At 53.8% G+C, this 19,824-nt stretch overlaps 6 protein-coding genes across 6 annotated transcripts; 5 read left to right on the forward strand and 1 right to left on the reverse strand.

The window, feature by feature from the left end:
* Window positions 1–936: 936 nt before the first annotated feature.
* On the forward strand, window positions 937–5,115 carry SIT4_2 (sporulation-induced protein; the record flags this gene model as incomplete). The annotated part of the gene is made up of 4 exons (XM_046087611.1): window positions 937–1,608; window positions 1,674–3,107; window positions 3,169–3,849; window positions 4,441–5,115. The coding sequence occupies 4 exons, from the start codon at window positions 937–939 to the stop codon at window positions 5,113–5,115; spliced, it is 3,462 nt and encodes a 1,153-aa protein (XP_045943578.1).
* A 627-nt stretch (window positions 5,116–5,742) lies between these two features.
* On the forward strand, window positions 5,743–8,097 carry LDX57_005924 (SET domain protein; the record flags this gene model as incomplete). Its single annotated transcript, XM_046087612.1, has 4 exons — window positions 5,743–5,771; window positions 5,871–6,452; window positions 6,530–6,789; window positions 6,848–8,097. The coding sequence occupies 4 exons, from the start codon at window positions 5,743–5,745 to the stop codon at window positions 8,095–8,097; spliced, it is 2,121 nt and encodes a 706-aa protein (XP_045943579.1).
* A 274-nt stretch (window positions 8,098–8,371) lies between these two features.
* On the forward strand, window positions 8,372–10,070 carry NDH51 (NADH-quinone oxidoreductase subunit NuoF; the record flags this gene model as incomplete). The annotated part of the gene is made up of 3 exons (XM_046087613.1): window positions 8,372–8,632; window positions 8,749–8,820; window positions 8,910–10,070. 3 exons carry the CDS (start codon window positions 8,372–8,374, stop codon window positions 10,068–10,070), a joined length of 1,494 nt encoding a protein of 497 aa, XP_045943580.1.
* A 1,092-nt stretch (window positions 10,071–11,162) lies between these two features.
* Window positions 11,163–11,426, forward strand: LDX57_005926 (uncharacterized protein; the record flags this gene model as incomplete). Its single annotated transcript, XM_046087614.1, has 1 exon — window positions 11,163–11,426. The coding sequence occupies one exon, from the start codon at window positions 11,163–11,165 to the stop codon at window positions 11,424–11,426; it is 264 nt and encodes an 87-aa protein (XP_045943581.1).
* Window positions 11,427–11,617: 191 nt separating this feature from the next.
* Window positions 11,618–12,181, forward strand: LDX57_005927 (uncharacterized protein; the record flags this gene model as incomplete). Its single annotated transcript, XM_046087615.1, has 1 exon — window positions 11,618–12,181. The coding sequence occupies one exon, from the start codon at window positions 11,618–11,620 to the stop codon at window positions 12,179–12,181; it is 564 nt and encodes a 187-aa protein (XP_045943582.1).
* Window positions 12,182–12,793: 612 nt separating this feature from the next.
* LDX57_005928 (nucleoporin family protein) lies at window positions 12,794–18,966 on the reverse strand (the record flags this gene model as incomplete). Its single annotated transcript, XM_046087616.1, has 3 exons — window positions 12,794–12,907; window positions 12,968–14,863; window positions 14,932–18,966. The coding sequence occupies 3 exons, from the start codon at window positions 18,964–18,966 to the stop codon at window positions 12,794–12,796; spliced, it is 6,045 nt and encodes a 2,014-aa protein (XP_045943583.1).
* Between the last annotated feature and the right edge of the window lie 858 nt (window positions 18,967–19,824).

Genomic DNA, 19,824 nt, shown 5'->3' on the forward strand with positions numbered 1-19,824 from the left:
CCAGGATCAAACAGTCAAACTTGCCGGCCGATCCAGACGCAGCCGCCAGCCAGCGCAACGACTGAACTCACCGATCATCCTTCCTCTTCTTCTCCCTCTCGCCCTTTCCTCTTCACCTGACTCTCCACTCTTACTCTTTCCTCCTTCTCAATAGTTACCACCATCTCTACCGGCTGACAAACCCGTCACCGACCGACAACCGGAGGCTCTGACGCAGACCTCCCAAACTGCCGACGGGCTGGATTTCGCCTGTGCACCCTAAACAGCCCGTGCCTCTGACGACCACTTGGTCTGTTCTCATCTCCCCATCTCAATCAGGAGTTTGGCACGGTCTCCCCTTCTTTGTCATTCCCTTAAGGTCTTGAAGGTATGGTCTTGATCTATTTCCCTGTTTGGTATCTGCGGTTGTTGGTGGCCATATCTCAACGGCGTACCCCCCTGATTTACGTGCTTGTCGATTCCCACATGGCTTCTTCGGCGCCTCTGATGCCGATCGGAGTTAGTCGTCTTCAAGACCAACTCGCCTGCTCCATCACTACGACTTTGTTTTTGATATCTTCGGAACTACTTGAGATCGCATTGCTAACGTGCTGGTTTCTAAATGCAGCGCTAGATCGCTCAGACCGTATTCAATTTGTCAACCATTCGCTCTCCTTTCCTCGTCATCCCCCTTCATCCGATTTGTTTCAGACGACTTGCCTATGACGACTGGGCCTTCTTGGAAATTCACCCTTTCTCACCCACCTCGAAGATCCGAATCGCCCCCGTGTCCTGCTTGCGCCTGGGTGTTGTCCCGTATAGAAGAGTAACCTTGCCCGCAGGAACTCGGTGAACGGCCCGCCGCGCACACGCAAAAGTGCTTGTGATACCCCGACCTTTTCTTCCTTTTCTTTTCCTTTTTTCCATGAGTCATTTCGCCCAACTATATAATTCATCATGTTTTGGCGTTTCGGAGGATATGCAAGTATCTCCAGCATTGATACCCTGCTTGACAAACCCCACGTCAGCCTCGAGGAGCTGTTGGACGAGTCGGAGCTGATCCAGGAGCTCAAGCAACACAATACGAAGCTCATAGAGTATTTACGAGATGATAATGTCTTGAAACGTCTTATGGACTATGTGATCGCCCCGAGTCTGGTGAACGACGATGATGAGGATGAACCCGACGACAGTAATGCTGCGCCCGCGTCGAAGGACGCTTCCGCCGAGGAGGAGAAGCGGGGTGATCCGCTGAAGGACCTTCTGGGCCCGGAGGATCTGGACAAGGCGGAGAAAGACCGCCTGAAGAGAGCCTACGTTGCCTGTGAGATCCTCTCGTCGGAGATCTGGTCGATACTCGAGTCGATTATGCTCAATCCCGGCTACCTTCGGGATTTCTGGGGTTTCGTGAGAAGATCGCCGCCGTTGGATTCGGTCCAAGCGAGTTACTTCACGAAAGTAAACGAGACCCTGTTTGACAAGAAGACGAGCGATATGCTCGAGTTCTTCAAGTCGCTGGATGGCATCATCCCCGCCATTCTACAGCATGTGGACAATCCGATGGTTATGGACCTTCTACTGAAGATCATTAGTCTCGAGAAGGCGGAAGGAGGCCAGGGGATCGTTGATGTAAGTTCATGGGCGACCGAAAAGGCGATAGTCGATCGAAGTGGCCACTGACACCCAACTTCTAGTGGCTGCAAACGCAAGACCTCATACCAATCCTTCTCTCGTTCCTGTCCACCGATCGCCCGGCATCGGTTCAGACCTCGGCGGGCGATTTCCTCAAGGCGATCATCACCATCTCTGCGAATGCTACGCAGAATGACCAGTCGTGTATTGGGCCCAACAGCTTGACCCGCCAGTTAGTCTCTCAGTCATGCGTGGAGAGTCTCATCAAGGCCATGCTCCAGGGAGGAAACCCTTTGACTGTTGGCGTTGGTATTGTTATTGAGGTGATTCGAAAGAACAACTCCGACTATGACCCGGATAATATCAATGGTCCCGACTCGATGCCAACCACGTACGACCCCATCTATCTCGGGAACCTCTTGCGGCTGTTCGCAAAGCACATCCCGGATTTCATGGCCCTCATCCAAAGCTCGAAGCACACTGTCAGTGATGGCGGGGAGGTCAAGAGCGTGGAACGAGGCCGGCTCACGTCAGCCTGGGGTGCTAAGATTGAACCGCTAGGATTTGATCGCTTCAAGACTTGCGAGTTGATGGCCGAATTGTTGCACTGCAGTAACATGGGTCTTTTGAACGAGCCGGGTAGCGATGAGTATGTGCAGCAACGCGATGCTGAACGTGAACGACTGGTCCGGGAGGGTGTTTTCAACCCGCATCAAGAAGGCTTTGGTTTCGACGGCAATGATTCGACCGCTGATTTCGTCAATGGGTCGATCCTCGGCGATGTTACCGCAGAAGACTCCAAGGTGCTCGAGTCCTCGGCGAATACCGGTGAAGATGGATTTGAAGATGTGAGCTCCTCCGGCGTCCTTGTTGATAAGGAAAAAGATGCGTCCGATGAGAAAACCCCCAGTGCTCAAGAACCGGCATCTCAGAACACAACTTCGCAGACAGAAGAAGAATCTTCCTCGGCTTCTGAACAGGCTACAGCCAAGGCACCGGGAACTAAATGCCAGGACCAAAAGGATACAGCCACCACAGACACGACCAAAACGAACACACCTCCTTCCGACCCAATGTCACCTACAGCATCAGGGCTCACAGACCGCATCGGAGAAGTATCCCTTGACAGCCAATCCCCCAAGGAAGCATCGCCAGAGATGAAGTCTGAGGAAACGACAACCGCGCCTCAAAGCGAACAGGGTCAGGAACCGGCGTCCGCCCCCATGGCATCCAACCCCGAGGCCGTGCCGCCGCCTCTTTTTGCTGCGAAGTCTCAGAGTCCCGAAGAAAACACCCCGAGTCCTGATACTGCTGGCCAGGTCGGCGATGCTTCGGGTCCGGCAGAGTCTGCGCCGCAGTCTACATCTCAGGAAACCGAGGAGGAATTCCAGCATCACCTGCACCCAGACGTCCAGGTTGACCCCAGTGGCCGGCCAGTTGTCGGTGATTACCTGAAACTCATGTTTGTGAAGAACCGGGTTGTCCCCACGATTCTGGTGAGTCTCTGGGAAATGCTTTAGCGTTTAGATTTTTTCATATGCTGACCACGTGCTACAGGATTTCTTCTTCCGTTTCCCTTGGAACAACTTCCTTCACAATGTTGTGTATGATGTTATACAACAAGTCTTCAATGGCCCCATGGAGCGTGGATACAACCGAGCGTTGGCTGTCGACGTGTTTGAAACCGGCCGGATAACCCAGGAAATTGTGGATGGCCAGAGAAGAAGCGATGCCGCACAGCGTGCCAAGAAGATCCGACTTGGATACATGGGTCACTTGACGCTGATTGCTGAAGAAGTTGTCAAGTTCAGCGAGCGACACCCGCCGGAGTTGTTGTCTCCAACTGTGATGGAGCATGTATTGAATCCTGAGTGGATTGAATACGTCGAGCAAACCCTGTCCGAGACTCGTGAGCGTGACAACGCCATCCTCGGTGGAGTCCGCCCTGACATGTCGGTTGGAAGTCGCCAGGGCATGCTCAACTCTGGTCAAAGCATGAATGCCTCTTCCGCCCTTGCTGATGCCGGCCTCAACGGGGCAGCTGGAGGCTCCAACTTCCAGGGATTTGATATGAACCAGGGTAGTGTGTCCGGCGGAGCGTTCGGTCTTGGTGCCGGTGGCGGCAGTTCTCTTCTTAGCGGATTTGCTAGCTCCAGCGATGACGACGAGGACGAGGAGATGGAGGACCAAGAAGATAGGAACCCGGGCGAACAACCTGCCGAAGGCAGTTCTGAAAATGTGGGTGATGATTTCTTTACTGATGTTGACATGCACGACCCATGATGATGATGTTGATGTTGATGACTTGCATTTTCTCTTTTATCTCCCCCTTTCGCATTCTGTTCACATCCCCCAAAGAACTCTCCGTCCCTCCGTTGTCTAAAGCTTCTTAACCAATCTCAGCATTCGTCGTTGTTATCTTCCGGTCCAACGGCTGAGGAAGGGATGGCACATGATCAATGACGGGGAGTGGTGGAGGTTCTCCAGGGATCACTTCATTGAGCGTTTGGCTTAAAGCGCCTTGCATTTACGTTTGGATCTATCCATCGAAATCCCTGCTCTCCCCGACGTCGTGTGGCACTTTCCCTCTGGCATTGTTCTCCTTTTCTTCTTCATAGTCATATAAGTAGTCCCTTGGCTTCCTCGCCATGGTGATGACATTGCATTTGTATACATGAAGCATTGCATTCCTCGTTCTCTTTGGGGTTTTTCCTCTTTTCTTTGTTTCTCTTTTGTTCCATGCTGTATAGTTATTGCTACACTTGCATCCCCAATATACCCAAAAATACATTTGTTGCAGGAGTAACTGACTGTTTTAAAACCAAATAGGCCTCCAGCCAGCCTATTCCCATTCTTCCTCCGCCCCCGGCTCCTTTGAGTCTCGGTCCGTCTCGAGCGCGAAGGCAATTGGCAGCCCGACTTGCTCTTCAGAAGCAGCAGGCGGCCGAGAACAGCGACAATAAGGACGAAGACAAGCAAGCGGGCGCCCTTGAGAACACCGACTCCCAGTGGCCGTCGAATCCGTTTGTGATTGCCGGACTGGAGGACGACGGCGAGGGAGCAGACTCACCTGCCAGGTCCGCCTTCCCGTCGACTGATTTCGCCCCAACGCACAAGGACGAAGCGTTCTCGTCGCCTACGTTCCCCGAGTCCGGATTCAGTCCGCCCGACTCCTTGTCAACCAACTCGTCGGATGATGACGGCGAAGGGCGATCACAAGGAGGACGACGTAAAGAGCGGGTTCCTCTGGAGGTTGATGACGATGATGACGACATGGGAGAGATGGTCGGCCCATCGCTTGGGTCTGATATGATGGACTCCGATGAAGAGGACGAGGCCATCATCAACGAATCATTAGGATACCCCAATTTAGGCCCTGGACGGTACAAGAATTTCCGAAGATCGCGCTCCGGCGAATCTCCCTTTGGCGATGATCAGGATGACAGCAGCGATGGCGAGGACGACGGGCTAGTCGAGATTCTGGTTCCCGGGAGGAAGTCCTGAAATGCTTGAATCGTCCCATTTGATACCGCATTGGTTTTCCGTCCAGAGCGCCGACGTGCGGTGAGGCCGGGAGACAGTTCTCATGATGGTGTATACTATTAACTGCATGGCATTTGTATGTTTCGTCTGCGGAATGCGCGAAGCTGAAGTCACCTTGACCGGAGTCCAGAAGGCGGCGCCTCTTTACGCTGGATGGAATCTTTTTAAAAGAGATCCGGGGAAAGACGGGACACCACTAGGTCCTAAAGGAGAGAGAAACAGAGAACTGGTTATGAATCTACAGGCGTTATTGACATGTTGGCACTTTGTTTTTTTGCCGGGGGAGGAAAGATGGTCCAGCTTCAGATGAGTTGGGCTCTTTCAGGCAGTTGTACGATAACCATGTTAGAAGGGTGAATGTTTTATCTTCATTTAAACATTTCCAGCGTAAGACATAATCTATGGGACCGACAGCTAGGAAAATGCGTGGACGCTGAAGATCGAACATCGAACGGGAGACGAACATCAGAAAAAAAGTGGGACATGACGATTTATTCATCTTCCATCCGCCGTTCCACCCCACCTCTCCTATCTTCTTTTCACGCCGTAAAAAAGACAGAGTGGTTGGCATACACACTCCTGTCCATCATGGCTAGTGATCCGACATCCTCTTCTCTGTAAGAACATACAGCTTTCCCTCGGCATCCCACCTTTCCCCTCCCCTCCTAGCCATCTCAGTCCCAGACAGACAGACCATAGTAACTAACTGCATACAGCCCCAACACCAACACCACCCCCAGCAGCCTAGAATCATACACCACGCTGCTGCAATGGATGACCCAAAACGGCGGCCGTCTGCACGATAGCGTCCAAATAGCCAAGGACGAGCGTCGCGGCGTGCATCTCCAAGTCCGAAAGGACTGGGCCGCCGGCTCCGTCCCCACCGGCACGCACATCATCCAGACGCCGCTGGCCTCGACCATGTCGTACTTCAACGCTATTGACTACGCCGGCCACCAGGGCTCCGAGGGTACGAGAACCGCATTCCCCGCGCACGGAGTCCATCTCCCGCGGGCGTTCATGGACGCTGTCGGCACCGAGGAGACGTCGATTTTCTTTCTGATCGGGCAGTTTCTGCGCGGGGCGGATGGCTTCTGGGCCCCGTATTTGCGCACGTTGCCGCAGCCTGGGGAGTTGACGACGCCAGTGTATTATGGCGAGGGGGATGTGGGGTGGTTAGCGGGGACGAGTCTGTTGGCGGCGAGGGAGCAGAAGACGAACTTATTGAGGGAGAAGTATGAGCGGGCGACGAAGGTGCTGGGGGAGTTGGGGTTCGAGGGGTGGGAGTTGTATACATGGTGAGTTTTTACTTCCTCCTTTTCCTGTTCTTGAGACGAAGGACAGCACAGCCTGTTAATGGTGATGATGTATTCAGGGATCTCTATATTTGGGCTTCGACGATCTTCGTCTCGCGCGCCTTCTCGGCCAAGGTGCTCTCTGGGGTCAATCCGGATGAAGAGCTGCCGGAAGAAAACGTCTCTGTTCTTTTGCCGTTCATTGATGTCTTGAACCATCGTCCCTTGGCGAAGGTGGAGTGGCGGGCTGGGAAGAATGATGTCTCGTTCGTGGTGTTGGAGGGCGTTTCTGCCGGCGAGGAGATTGCCAACAACTACGGTCCTCGGAATAATGAACAGTGTGAGTGACACCTTCTCTGAGGCACTATGCTATGAGGAACAAGCTGACAAATTGATAGTAATGATGAACTACGGCTTCTGTCTTCCGGACAATCCGTGTGATTATCGGATCGTCAGTCTACGCGCACCGCCGGGCAGTCCGCTTCAGGTCGCAAAAGCCCAACAGATCCAGATGTTCCCTGAGATGGCTAGTGCCCTGGCTGATGACCACTACTACGTGTTTAATGTCTTTTATCCCCTCCTTGCTCCCGACACTCCTATGGAGCATTCGATCTTCTCCCCGGCACTGTTCAATGGGGTGTCCATCTTGGCAGCTAACAACCGGGAGCTGGAGACTTTGCAGATCTCAGAGCAAGGGGTCCGGATCGCCGATGCGTATGGAAACTCGCGAACTATCCTCGCTGCTATCAGCCAGATCATCATCGAGCTGATCACTCACATCGTGAAACTAAGGTCATCCGCGGAAGGACTCTCGAGCCCTGCCAATCTCAAACAGACGCACGCAAAGATCTACCGAGACAGTCAGATCATGCTGTCCGAGACTGCACTGGTGATCGCGGCATGGACCCTCAATCGGTCGCGGCAACATGACTTCACCGGAAGCTGGGAGGAAACCAAGCGCCTCCTGAGCGCCCATATGGGCCGGATTCCGGCAGGCAAGTTCCCAGAGACCGTGCTGTCCCGGACACAGGTGCGGATTCTGGAGCGACAGTCCATCCTCACTAATAACGGGGAACTCTTTGCATTGGAGGAACTGCTGAATCTCCTCCCGGCTGAGATGCAACCCGCCTGCAAAGCGTGCTTCCAAGAGGTTACCACGACAGCCGAGAAAGCCATCCCCATGCTGCGAGGAAGCGGCGAGAATCCCTTTGTCTTCCCTCTGTTTCTTTGCGCAGTGGCCGCTACCTACATGACCACGAAGGATTCTGCCAACGACTCTCCGCTATCGCCTCGTCTGCTCAACTGGGCCGGCTTCCTGCTCGAGAATTACCCGCCCCCTCCTGACGATGTGCTCTGGGCTGTGGAGGACGAGGACGATGAATATCTACTGACTATGTTTGACGACGCTCTGGAGAACATGAAGGGCCAGAACAATGGGGTCTTCTCCCGTTTGGCCGCGTACACGGGGGCGTGGGCAGGCGACAACTGGTGGCTTTCTCCTAACTGGGTGCGATGGGCCTGGATGATTGTCGAGCAGGAGAGTGTGTCGGTGCCGGAGGATCCGCTGGGACTGTTGGCGACGGGAGAAGCTGGACAAGGGTCGGTGACGCTGTCGACGGTGTCGTATCTGTATGTTCCTCAGGTGTAGGCAGCCAGAAGTAGACCAGATAATAACAGTGCAAACACATCAAATTACCGCATCGGGAAGGTCGAACCCTGAGTAATCCGAAATGACTCAGCAACACCACGTGATGCCACCGGGACCAATCAGCAACGGGCGAAAGGCGGATTCTCAGCAGGCGCAGGAATTGCCGCGACGTTCAACTCCACGACAGCATCATATCTTGTTCCGTTCCCCTTCCCTTCTCCCCTCTTTTCTCCCCCCTCATCCCCCTCTCCCCAATTGGGTACCAGCTGTCACCATGATATCTCGAGCGGCGGCTCCCACGCCTTCCTCCCTCGCCAACCTTTCCTCCCGGTCTCTCCGAGTCCAGGGCCCGGCTGCCCGCTCCTTCGCGACCGTCCAGGACAACGCCCCCCCCGTTCGCGGCCATGGCGGTCTGCAGGATCAGGACCGCATTTTCACGAATCTTTACAGCCACCATGGTGCGGATCTGAAGTCGGCAATGAAGTACGGTGATTGGCACCGCACCAAGGACATTGTGTTGAAGGGTCATGACTGGGTATGCGTCCCTTCTTTCCGGGCGAGAAATCGAATCAACCGATTTGTGGAATTGCAACGACAATTTATGCCATTGACTGGGCAATTGAGGCTAACGGATTCTTTTCGATTGATTAGCTCATCTCCGAAATCAAGGCCTCTGGTCTTCGTGGTCGTGGTGGTGCCGGTTTCCCCTCGGGATTGAAATACGTGAGTTCTATTCATCCGGACTCCCCGTAGGATCACAGGGGTAGGGGAAATTGATCCATTTGACTAACGTCTCAATTCTTACAATTCAGTCCTTCATGAACTTCAAAGATTGGGATAAGGACCCCCGTCCCCGATACCTGGTCGTCAACGCCGATGAGGGTGAGCCCGGAACCTGCAAGGACCGTGAGATTATGCGGAAAGACCCCCAGAAGCTCATCGAGGGCTGTCTCGTTGTCGGTCGTGCCATGAACGCCAACGCCGCCTACATTTACATCCGTGGTGAATTCTACCACGAAGCGACCATCCTCCAGCGGGCCATCAACGAGGCCTACGAGGCCGGCCTGATCGGAAAGAACGCCTGCGGTACCGGCTACGACTTCGACGTCTACATCCACCGCGGTATGGGTGCTTACATCTGTGGTGAGGAGACCTCGCTCATCGAATCCATCGAGGGTAAGGCCGGCAAGCCCCGTTTGAAGCCCCCCTTCCCCGCTGCCGTCGGTCTGTTCGGCTGCCCCAGTACCGTCACCAACGTCGAGACCGTCGCCGTGACCCCCACCATCATGCGTCGTGGCCCCAGCTGGTTCTCCTCGTTCGGTCGTGAGCGTAACGTCGGTACCAAGCTCTTCTGTATCTCCGGTCACGTCAACAACCCCTGCACCGTCGAGGAGGAGATGTCCATCCCTCTGCGCGAGCTGATCGACCGCCACTGCGGTGGTGTCCGCGGCGGCTGGGACAACCTCCTGGCTGTCATCCCCGGTGGATCTTCGACCCCCGTTATCCCCAAGGCCGTCTGCGACGAGCAGCTCATGGACTTCGACGCCTTGAAGGACTCCCAGACCGGTCTGGGAACCGCCGCCGTTATCGTCATGGACAAGTCGACCGACATCGTGCGCGCCATCTCGCGTCTGTCCACTTTCTACAAGCACGAGAGTTGCGGTCAGTGCACTCCCTGCCGTGAGGGCAGCAAGTGGACCATGCAGATGATGCAGCGTCTGGAGACCGGTCAGGCCCGCGAGCGTGAGATCGACATGCTTCAGGAGCTCACCAAGCAGGTTGAGGGTCACACCATCTGCGCTTTGGGTGAGGCCTTCGCCTGGCCCATCCAGGGTCTGATCCGTCACTTCCGCCCCGAACTCGAGACCCGCATCAAGGAATACCAACAGGAGCTGGGTGGCCAGTCTCCCTACGCCGGTGGCTGGCACCCTAACAGCAAGGCGGAGGGCAAGCTGATCTCCCCTGGCATGTAAAAAAAATGAAAACAAAAAGAGAAAGAAAAAAAACAAACCATGATCTTCTGTCTTATTCACATCTACCGTCGTCTCTCCGTCTGTCGATTGCCTATTGACTAAATAACATCAACAGCACGAGAGAGGATGGGCAAGCAAACAATGAGAAGAAGATTGACCTCAAAAACAAAGGAAATAGTAACCTCTCTTATCATGTTTCTCTAGATAAAGATGTGTGTTTGTGATATGGTTACAGCAGGAGTGTCATGTCTTTTTTTCTTTTGCTTTTTTTTGCTTCTCCTCACCTTCCTTCCCCCTTTTCCTCTTTCAAAGCTTCTTCCGACCTCTTGTTTCCCTTTTTATAATGTTCTGTTTAGGTTCGATCTCATGTACAGTTCCCTGGTAGCAGCAATTTCAAATTTCTTTTTCTTTTGATTCATTTCTACATCATTCTCATCTTGGTACCACTGACCAAGTAGGCTCATGCTAATAATTACCTTGGCTGAGGTAAAGAAAACGCCCTACCGAATGTCATACTAGACAATTCTAGATCTATGTTATAGATCTATGTCGGTCTAGGATAGTTCAGGCTGTTTGGTTATCATACGTCCTAACTGACTCGGCACTATAGCTACACCATGACCTGATACTTGATGTCGCGATGTATATTATTCTAGCCTGTTATTACGATTGATCCAGAGCATTGGACTTTTCTTTGTTCTTCCTGAATCTATGCCGCGGAATCGAGAGAAATTGCTACAGTTTGAACATGCATTCCTTCCTTGCCTACCAAGACCGTGTCATCCAGAAGCCCCTCGACCGAAGTTTCCTCATTATTCAACTCGCATTTGATCAAACTCCCTGCATCAACCCAGGAAAGAAAGAACCCGTGGTGGACGAGTCAGCCACTAGCAGCTGAAGTTCGGCCCGCGAGCGGTTCCAAAGCATCTTGACTTCATCATCCTACGGGTCATTTTCTTGATTTACTCTTCTGATTCGGAAACCGCGTGAGATAGAGGTATACTATGCATGCCAAATCGCCGAGCAACGGAACTAATCTCCGGCAGCAAGCTGTCGCAGTGGATCGGTTACAAGCAAGTGGCCTATATCCCCATGCGCATGCCCAAGCCCAAGGAGCGCTTCCTCTGGGTGGACCTGACGTATCCGATTCGCGGCATCTACATGCCGTCGGCGTTCCATGGGTTCCCTCTGAAGAAATACGAGAAGTGGACGCGCTATGTATTTGTGAAATTCAATCAGGCCAGTATGAAACTCACCACCTTCCGAGAAACATTTGGAGCCGGGACTCCTCAATGGCCTGCTCGGTGCCATCGGTATGTCGGCGTCGGCTGGACCAAGAGTGGAAACTGTGGATGAGCCCGATGTCCCTTCATCTGAAGACAAATACCCAGGATAGGAACCGTCATTCAAGAAAGGGAAGCTGGAGATCGAAGAAAGGGAAGCTGGAGATCGCGGAAGACGCGCAGCTCGGTCTATGGTTCCAGCCGCGGTGGACGGCGCGATTCGATATCAAAAGCCTGCTGAACGTCCACCACGTGCCGTTTGAGATGCGAGCGCCCGAGGTACAGGATGTGTACCAGTATATCGTCCTGTTTGCAGCGCAGGACGTGGATTCCATCGAGACCTGGCAGAAGAGTCAGGCAAAAGAAAGCACGATGGGCGACAAAACCTATATCAAGCTGGCCGACATGACCAGCAAGCATGAGGGCATTAGAATGGAGGAGTCAAAGACAGATGGAGATACGGATTGGCTGAATGTCGCTATATCCACGTTCGTTGGAATTGGCCTGGGTCTGGTTCCTTACGTTGGACCCTTTTTGGCATTGGGATTTGACGCCGTCAATGATTACCTCGCTAACCCGGAGGCGTGGGCGGCAAAGAACAACTTGAAGCTCAGCGCACAGACTACGGCGGAGCTGGTCAAGTCCGGCGCGGACATCTTGAAGTTCTACAGGAGTGGTAAGGTGCCGCAAATCAGGTTCAAGTCACACCTGAAGGCGGACGCTCGTCAACCTGTCTACGTTGGCGAAGACCCCAGCGGCACCAGCGAGTCTCAGCCTTCTACTCAAAGCTCCAACGCACCGAAGGAGGCACGGGTCCCGCCGAATTAAAAACCAGTGATAAAGGACCCTTTCTCAGAGGAGAAGACCTACTAGAGCCAGAAAGCGGTCTCCATGGATAAGAAGGCTAAATGATGAGAGCCAACTATGTCCATCTGTAATAGCCTCACCTTGTCTAACTCTCTTAGTATACTATCAACAACTACTACGTGTTCTAACAGACGACGAAGACAGTTAACTGACGGAGGGTATGCATTCCGGTATTCATGGGACTAAAAAGCTGGAGTAACTAACACAAGGTCTCGAATCATCATTCTCTCGCTTTACCATTTAGATGATTAAAAAGAAAAAAGGAATCCTCCATCTCACATAGTGACGGAACGGAAGAATTTTCAAGTAGACAATTGAACAAAGACGAAATAAGACTCATGATGTGGAATACACTAGGGATACACGGGGATGAAGTGATGCAGATGAACTAAACCGGCTGGATGAGACAGAAACAATGTAACGTAGTGAAAAGGTGGGCAAAAGAGAGGGGGGAAAAGGGTGTACAAAGTGATAGTAAACAAAAAGGCCTGCGAGGAAATGGAATAAGGCAAATGACGACGACTTCAGATTTTTAAAGAGAAAAGGGACATGCAAAATGATTATTGAAACCGCTTAGTAGGCGCCCGCCATGATGACACTGTAATAGCGGCGACTCATCTCTGCCATTTGGACAAGACGTGCATCACCCGTGAGAGGCAAGCCGAGGACGTTTGACATTTCCACCGTCTGGAGAAAGAAAAGGTTAGTCGAAGTACAACAGTTTGTATCGTGAAGATTGCTGCTTACCTTTGCATCTTCATGGGCCGTCCAATTGGCAACAGCTCGGCTCATTTCCTTAAAGGCCACTCGTTCCTCCAACCCTTCCACCCCGGATGCTTGGCTGATCTTCTCTCCCATGGTGACCAACGCGTTGACCAGTCGGTTCAGTCGAGAGGCATCCCGCTTTCCATGCTTGGCTGTAGCAAGGTGAAGGAAGTCGTCGTAGATGCCGCCTCCGCTGGCCCACCCTCGCACCTTGCGCTCTGGCGCCTCGCCGAAGCCCCAGACCAGAGTCTCGAGCGTCGCGTAGTCACGCTCAATCACAGCGGTGGGACCGACAATGCGGCAGAACGTAGCATGAGCGTCGTTCCAGTTCTTGCCGCGCACGAGACAGTCGACCTCGCGGGCCGCATCGCCAATGTCACGAGCGTAGAGAGCCTTGGCCACCCAGATCCACCCCTCCGGAAGCTGCAGATCGTGAGTGAGGCATTGCCAAGTGGCATCAGGCGATCCGTCTGGGGTGCTGGGTTCAGGCAGCCGGGAGGCAAACCGTGCCAAAGTTTCTTTCACGGCACGCTCGCGGTCTGACTGGCGGGAAAGGTGGAGCAGAACAAACACAACTCGTTCCAGTTCACCACTGCAGCTGAGTTCCCAGGCATAATCTTGCACCAGCTTGTCCACCTGCGCAGTATTTGTCTTGAAGCTCTCATGGTGTCCAATGGCGGCAGCCAAAAGCTGGTGCAGCTGGAAGGACAGCCGACTTGAGAGTTTATCACCAGTCACCGACTCCGGAAGGAAGGCAGCAGGCAATTCCAGCGCAGGAATACTCGACGAGCCGATAGTGGCCGAGTAAAGCTTGAGCAAAGCCCACAGTGGGGATTCACGGCCCGAGACATCAGTCGTAGTTTGAGGCACCTGGGTGTTGTCTTGATGAGAGGGATAGGGGAAAGCGGATTCTTTTCCGCTGCTGAGGTCGTTGAAAAATTTGGAAACAGCATATTCCAGCGGCTCGTCATCAGTGATGGCATACCACAGTCGGAGACCGAACGCTTGATACCAGTCCAACTCGAATCGCTCAGTGAAGGTAAAAGACGATGTACGGTCCTCAAGAGCACCCCCAGATTTGCCCTCGCTGTGAAGCGCGTTTCCGGCCAGAAGTTCATACAAGGCTCGAATGGGCTCGCTCATCTCCGAGTAGACATTGTGTTGACGCCACATCTCAACTTGCTTCGCCATGTCCGCGCGCGAAGTAGGGTCTCGACCGATCTGGGCGAGGAGTGTAGCAAGGTGAAAGTTTTGGCTAGCTATCAACACATTACATGCCTCCTCGACTCGGTGAGAGCAGAGCAAGTACACTGCACGCTCCTCGGCAGAGTTGGCCTTGCCCATTGTGTGCGCATGTCTCTCGCGGATGACGCGTTCCCACAGACGACTCAAGCGGTCCTTTTTGATGCGGGGCAGATATTTAGCCCGAAGTTGCGCCGGCACGCCGGCAGAGATGTCGTCTTCGATATCGTCGTTGAACAGGATGTTGCTCAATTGCCAAACAAGACGTTCCTGGTCAGATACTGTAGAACTCGATGATGCTGAGGCAAACTGCCCGAAATCGGCATCTGCCAAGCGTGCAAAAGGAACACCCTCGACGCGGTTGATGACAGATTGCTTGCTCTGAACATCCAACATCTCGTTGGAATCGGCAGAGTTTTTGAATGCGAGCAAGGCAATATCTCTCTCTTCGCTGGTAACAGAAAGTTCTGGCTGCCATCGATCATCAGAACCTGCATCTCTTAACCCATTCTGAACGCAGATAAGAGAGTTCACGGGACCCCAACGAGGTTTGAAGGAGTGATGGAAAGCAAGGTCGTCTTCGGTCAATTCGTTCGATTCACCAGCAAAGGTCTTTGGAGTTTTGCTGTAAGGCCACTTTGTGAGAGATAAAAGTCAGTTATATACGTCAGAACATGCTGAAATCAGCAAGTTACAAAACCTACCTCGAAGCCTTTAGCCTTCGCACTCTGTTCCTTGGGAGGACTTGGTACTTGCTGCTTTCGTGGCTGTTGAAACAACGAATTCATCAGGTCAATGCTCGTTGAGAAACCTTTCTGCCCAGGTTCCGTGCCGTTTTCCTTCGGAGAGCTCGCGTGGGACGACTTGTCGGCAAAAGCATTGCGTTGGATTTCGCGGAGTGCGTCTCGGTCCTGCTTTCGGGGGCTGATTGTTCGTTGCAGTTGCTCGGCCCAGTCGTCACTAAGATCGAGACGAGCCTTGGGAGGCGTACCCCAGGGTTTCAAAGAAGGGATGGTGTCCTCGGTAAAGTGGTCGGTGCTTTTGGTGTTGTCCTGCTCCACGGTATGATGAAGGTTGGGGAAAGTACCCGCCATGTCCATTTCCTCACCTTCATACGATTCTACTTCTGACTCGCCAGAGTGCTGGCTCTCGGTGATATCATCACCTTCTTGCTCAGTAGTCGAACCCGTGGAGCCTTCCCCTAAAAAAGACTCGTCTTCTTCAGAAGCAGACTGCTCATCCATCTCCATGGCTTGGTTGCCAAAAGAGCCCGGGACCATTTTGCGCTTTTTAAAATCGAAAGTGTCGTCATCTACCCCTCCCACATCGTTGAAGAAGGATTCTTCTTCATTAGAAAAGGTGGACATTTGCTCCGAGCCCACGGTGCTGTCGAAATTCGCGGGGGACTGAGCCTTCGGAGTCGGAGTGTCAGGAGCAGCACTCAAAGTGCTTTGGTTATAGCTCTCACCTTCATCTTCTTCATCGTCATAATCAAGGCCATACGTGGTAAAGTGAGGCACTCTGAAAACCCATGTGCCAGTTTCCCTAGTGTACTCGACAAACTCGGTGTTGACGACCTTCCTCAAGCGGTCGATGTGCTTCTCGAAAAGAGGGCCACTCGTGAGCGGGTTGGGAGAATTCTTATCTCTGCCCCGGGGCCAGGAGTTTTCGATGCGCAGAGTCGATGGGACGTTCAAACCCTTACCCATCGGGGGCTTGATGGTTTCATCGGGGTACACGGTGATTTTGCGCAGACCGATGTCGACCAATCCTCCAAGGATGTTATCCAAGTCCACAGTCGTCAAATCAACCGGCTCATCGAAGGTAACTTGACCGCATCGTTGACGACCGACAACCAAGCCGACAAAGTTCTTCTGCTCGTCGCGGCTCATGTTACTGATTTCACCACGCGTGGGCTTCATCCAGTACTCACCGGGCCTAGGATCCGACCCAGGAGAGAAGGAAAGTCGAGAAGCGCTGTCGTCGCTCACTGATGTTTGCACACCGTCCTCGGGGACAACGGCGAGGTCTGTGGCGGGGGCCGTCTTGATACCACCCCCATTGGTGCCATTGATCGTACCACTTTTGCGAATCGAGCGCAGGAATCCCAGTTCTTCGGGGGTGGGCTCCGCACTTTCAGACTCGGCCGGGACAACAGCTGCGGGAGACATTCCGTCAGAAGAAGAATCAAAGCTAACCCTCTTCTTGGCTTTGTCCGTCGACGGGCTCGGTTCAGCTGGGGCAGGAAGGGGCGCAGTGGGCGAGCTGGTGGAGCGCGAGAAGAGATCATTCTTGACGCTCACGCTGCGGTCAATGGTCAGGCGCTTCAAGCTGCTGCCCGACGCGCGAAGTGGACCCGAAGAGACCGACGAGAGAGCACCAGGGGCGAGAACGCTATGGGAGTCTGGGTCAAAGCTGTTCCGGAGGTTGCTGGTGGAAAAGCTCTTGCTGAAGCCGTTGCTACGTCCAAGGCTACCACCGACAGTTGCGCGTCCACCAAGGAGGCTGTTGCCAAGTCCATTAGGCGTGCTACCAGCGCTAGAGGGAGATCCGTAGGTTGAGTAGGAGAACCCATATCCTTGACGCTTTGGCGGCGTGATGAGACGGTTGGCGGCACTGGGGGCAATCTTGTAGACGGGCAACGGTGTACGCTGCTTTTGCTTGATGGAAGAAGAGAGCGGGGTTGCCAATGGGCCGGGACTGGGGGCACTCGGAGCGGGCAAGCCTGAGAAGATCGACTGGTTTCCGTAAGGATTTCCTTCGAGTAAAGAGGCCTGCAAGCTTCCGGGTGCTGGCTGTTGGGGTTGCTGGGGTTGCTGAGGCTGGTTCTGCTGTGTGCTCCCACCAAAGAGAGAGCCACCCAAACCAAGACCGCCACCCTGCTGTTGTTGGGGCTGGCTGTTGCCAAAAAGCGAACTTCCAGTATTTTGAGCTCCGGTATTCTGGCCCCCGAACAAGGAGCTCCCCGTGCCGCCGGCGCCGCCGAATAGGCTGGGCTTTTGCTGCTGCTGATTTTGAGCACCGCCGAACAAGCTACTGGTGCCGGTTTGCTGGTTCTGGGTGCCTCCTAAACTACCACCAAACGGGCTGGCGCCGGTGCCGGTGCCGCCAGTGGTATTACCGAATAAGCTCTTCTGGCCTTGCTGTTGGTTCGCGCCACCGAAAAGAGAGCTGGTTCCGGTTTGCTGGGTGTTGGCGCCTCCGCCGAACAAAGAGTTACCAGCCGGCTGCTGCTGGTTTTGCTGCGGGTTTTGTCCGAACAGAGACGACCCCCCGGTATTTCCTCCCGCGGTGTTGCCGAAAAGGCCGGTGCCACCGGACTGCTGCTGGTTGTTCTGTCCAAACCCGCCAAACAGCCCCTTGTTCTGAGTCTGGTTCTGATTCTGGGCCTGGTTTTGCTGACCGAAGCCACCGAATGCTCCCGTGCCACTTTGCTGTTGCTGTTGGCCAGCACCACCAAAGAGCGACGAGGTGCCACCAGTATTGGCGCCACCACCGAATGGGGAAGCCGTGGTGTTGTTTTGCTGCTGCTGCCCGAACCCGCCGAAGCCCCCAGTTCCAGTAGACGTTCCGCTGGCTCCGAACAAAGGCTTGTTCTGCTGCTGCTGATTGTTGTTGTTACCAAACAACGAACTACCGCCGGTTCCACCGAAAGCGCCAGTGCCTCCTGATGTGCCCGCTCCAAAGCCACCCGCCGTTCCGGTCGTGCCACCGAAAGGGCTGGCCTGAGAGGTACCGGTTGCGGTCCCTCCAAACAAAGAGTTCGCGGGCTTAGCAGCTCCGAACAAGGGGTTGGCGGAGGTAGAAGAACCGAAGCCGCCCGTTGTCTGAGTCTGACCAAAGGCAGGCGCCGCACTTGTCCCGCCGCCGCCGAAGGGAGAGGCGGTATTGCTCGCCCCAAACCCGGTGCCAGTGCCAGTGCCTTGTTGTTGAGCACCGAAGCCCGAGCCTCCGAAGGCTGAACTACCGAAAGCGCCAGCTTGTCCACTGCCATTGCCGAACCTGCGTCCTTGGTTGTAATCGCCCAGTCGAAGCTCCTCAAAGCTGTATTTGCTGTATGGCTGCATAAAGGAAATGCTCTGGTATTGATTGGTCACGTTGCTAGTGCCTTCCTTCTCAGTATATGCACTGAAGGGGGTGCTCCCGGTACCATCAGACGGGGGGACACTCTGGAACGCAGAGCCTGCTCCACTGCCGAAGCCAGTATTAGAAGTGGCATTATTGCTTCCGAAGCCGCCTCCCGAGCCAAATGCGCCACCAGTACCCGTCGAGCTGCCAAAGCCTGTTCCACCAGACTTATTTCCAAAAATGCTACCGCCCCCGCCAGCGCCAGGGCTACCAAAGCCTCCAGTGTTCGCAGAGGCGCCGAAGCCGGTGCTTCCAAAGCCACTGCCACCTGCCGTAGTGGTGCCACCTCCAAACATGCCGCCGCCTGTTGATGTACCGGTCCCGAACCCAGATCCGGCGGGTTTCGAGAACAGAGAGTTCGATTGATTTTGGGTGTTCGCTCCAAATCCTACATGATGTTGACGTTGATGGTTAGCCTTTTTGTGATGAGAATGATGGGGATTTTGCTTTTGCGGGTGCTTGTGCTGGGGCTTTTGCTGGGGCTTCTGTTGGGGCTTCTGTTGGGGCTTCTGTTGGGGCTTTTGCTGGGGTTTTTGATAGTTGGGAGTGGGGTATTTGGGATTGCGCTTGAAGCGGGTGGAGGGAAGTGCGTGATATCGGCGGCGATTCATAGCCAAAATCAATCGACAAAGATATAAGCATAAAAAATTGAAATGTCACTCCTCGGACGGGAAGTTCCTGATGGGCGGCTGCGGCTTTATACATGGGCATTTTCCCCTCTCCTTTGTTTCCGGGCTGGTACAATGCCGCCTTTGAAACTAGAATCGGGTCCAAGGGATATAAAGCGATTCTAAAACGCCAGTTGAGGGATTTGTCCATTGTTGGCGAGTCCAGGTCCGTAGGATTCGTCCATCCAGAGTTGAAGCAAGAGAAAGGACCGCAAAGCTCATGGAGATATAGTCATTGAGCACCTACCTCCACCGGAACCAAAGCTGCTGGAATTGTTTCCGAACAGTCCACTACCTGAGCTTGTACCTCCACCGAAAGGTGACGAAGTAGATCCAAAGCCTAGATGACGGGGCAAGACGCTGTCAGAGACTGTAATGAAGCTGCGATCCTTTCTCTCATATCGCTGCTGTTACTCATCGTCGAGGACATCCGCGGGACATTGTCGAGTGAAAGAAGTTTTGATGAAACCATCGCGGGTCGACGTCAGGAGCACCGATCGCAACCGATAAGGAGGCCCAATAGAAGTGGGAGGAAACCAAAGTGATCAAGGCCCAGAGATACGGAGGTAAACAGGAAGGGATAGGAAAAAAGCGACCTACCTCCGCCAGTACTTGTGCCTCCAAAGCTAGAGCCGGTACCGAAGCCGGAGCTCTGCTGGTTGTTTTGTCCAAACCCTCCGAATCCGAAAGACATAACGCTGTTCGGTGAATCCTGAGATCTATGGGTTCATCCGTTCAAAGGTGGCCTGTGACCGAGAAGACAGAAAAGAGAAAGTCGGGGAGAAAAGATCGGCACGATGC

Source organism: Aspergillus melleus (genome assembly GCF_016097325.1).
Source record: "Aspergillus melleus strain CBS 546.65 chromosome Unknown contig3, whole genome shotgun sequence".
NCBI lineage: Eukaryota > Fungi > Ascomycota > Eurotiomycetes > Eurotiales > Aspergillaceae > Aspergillus > Aspergillus melleus.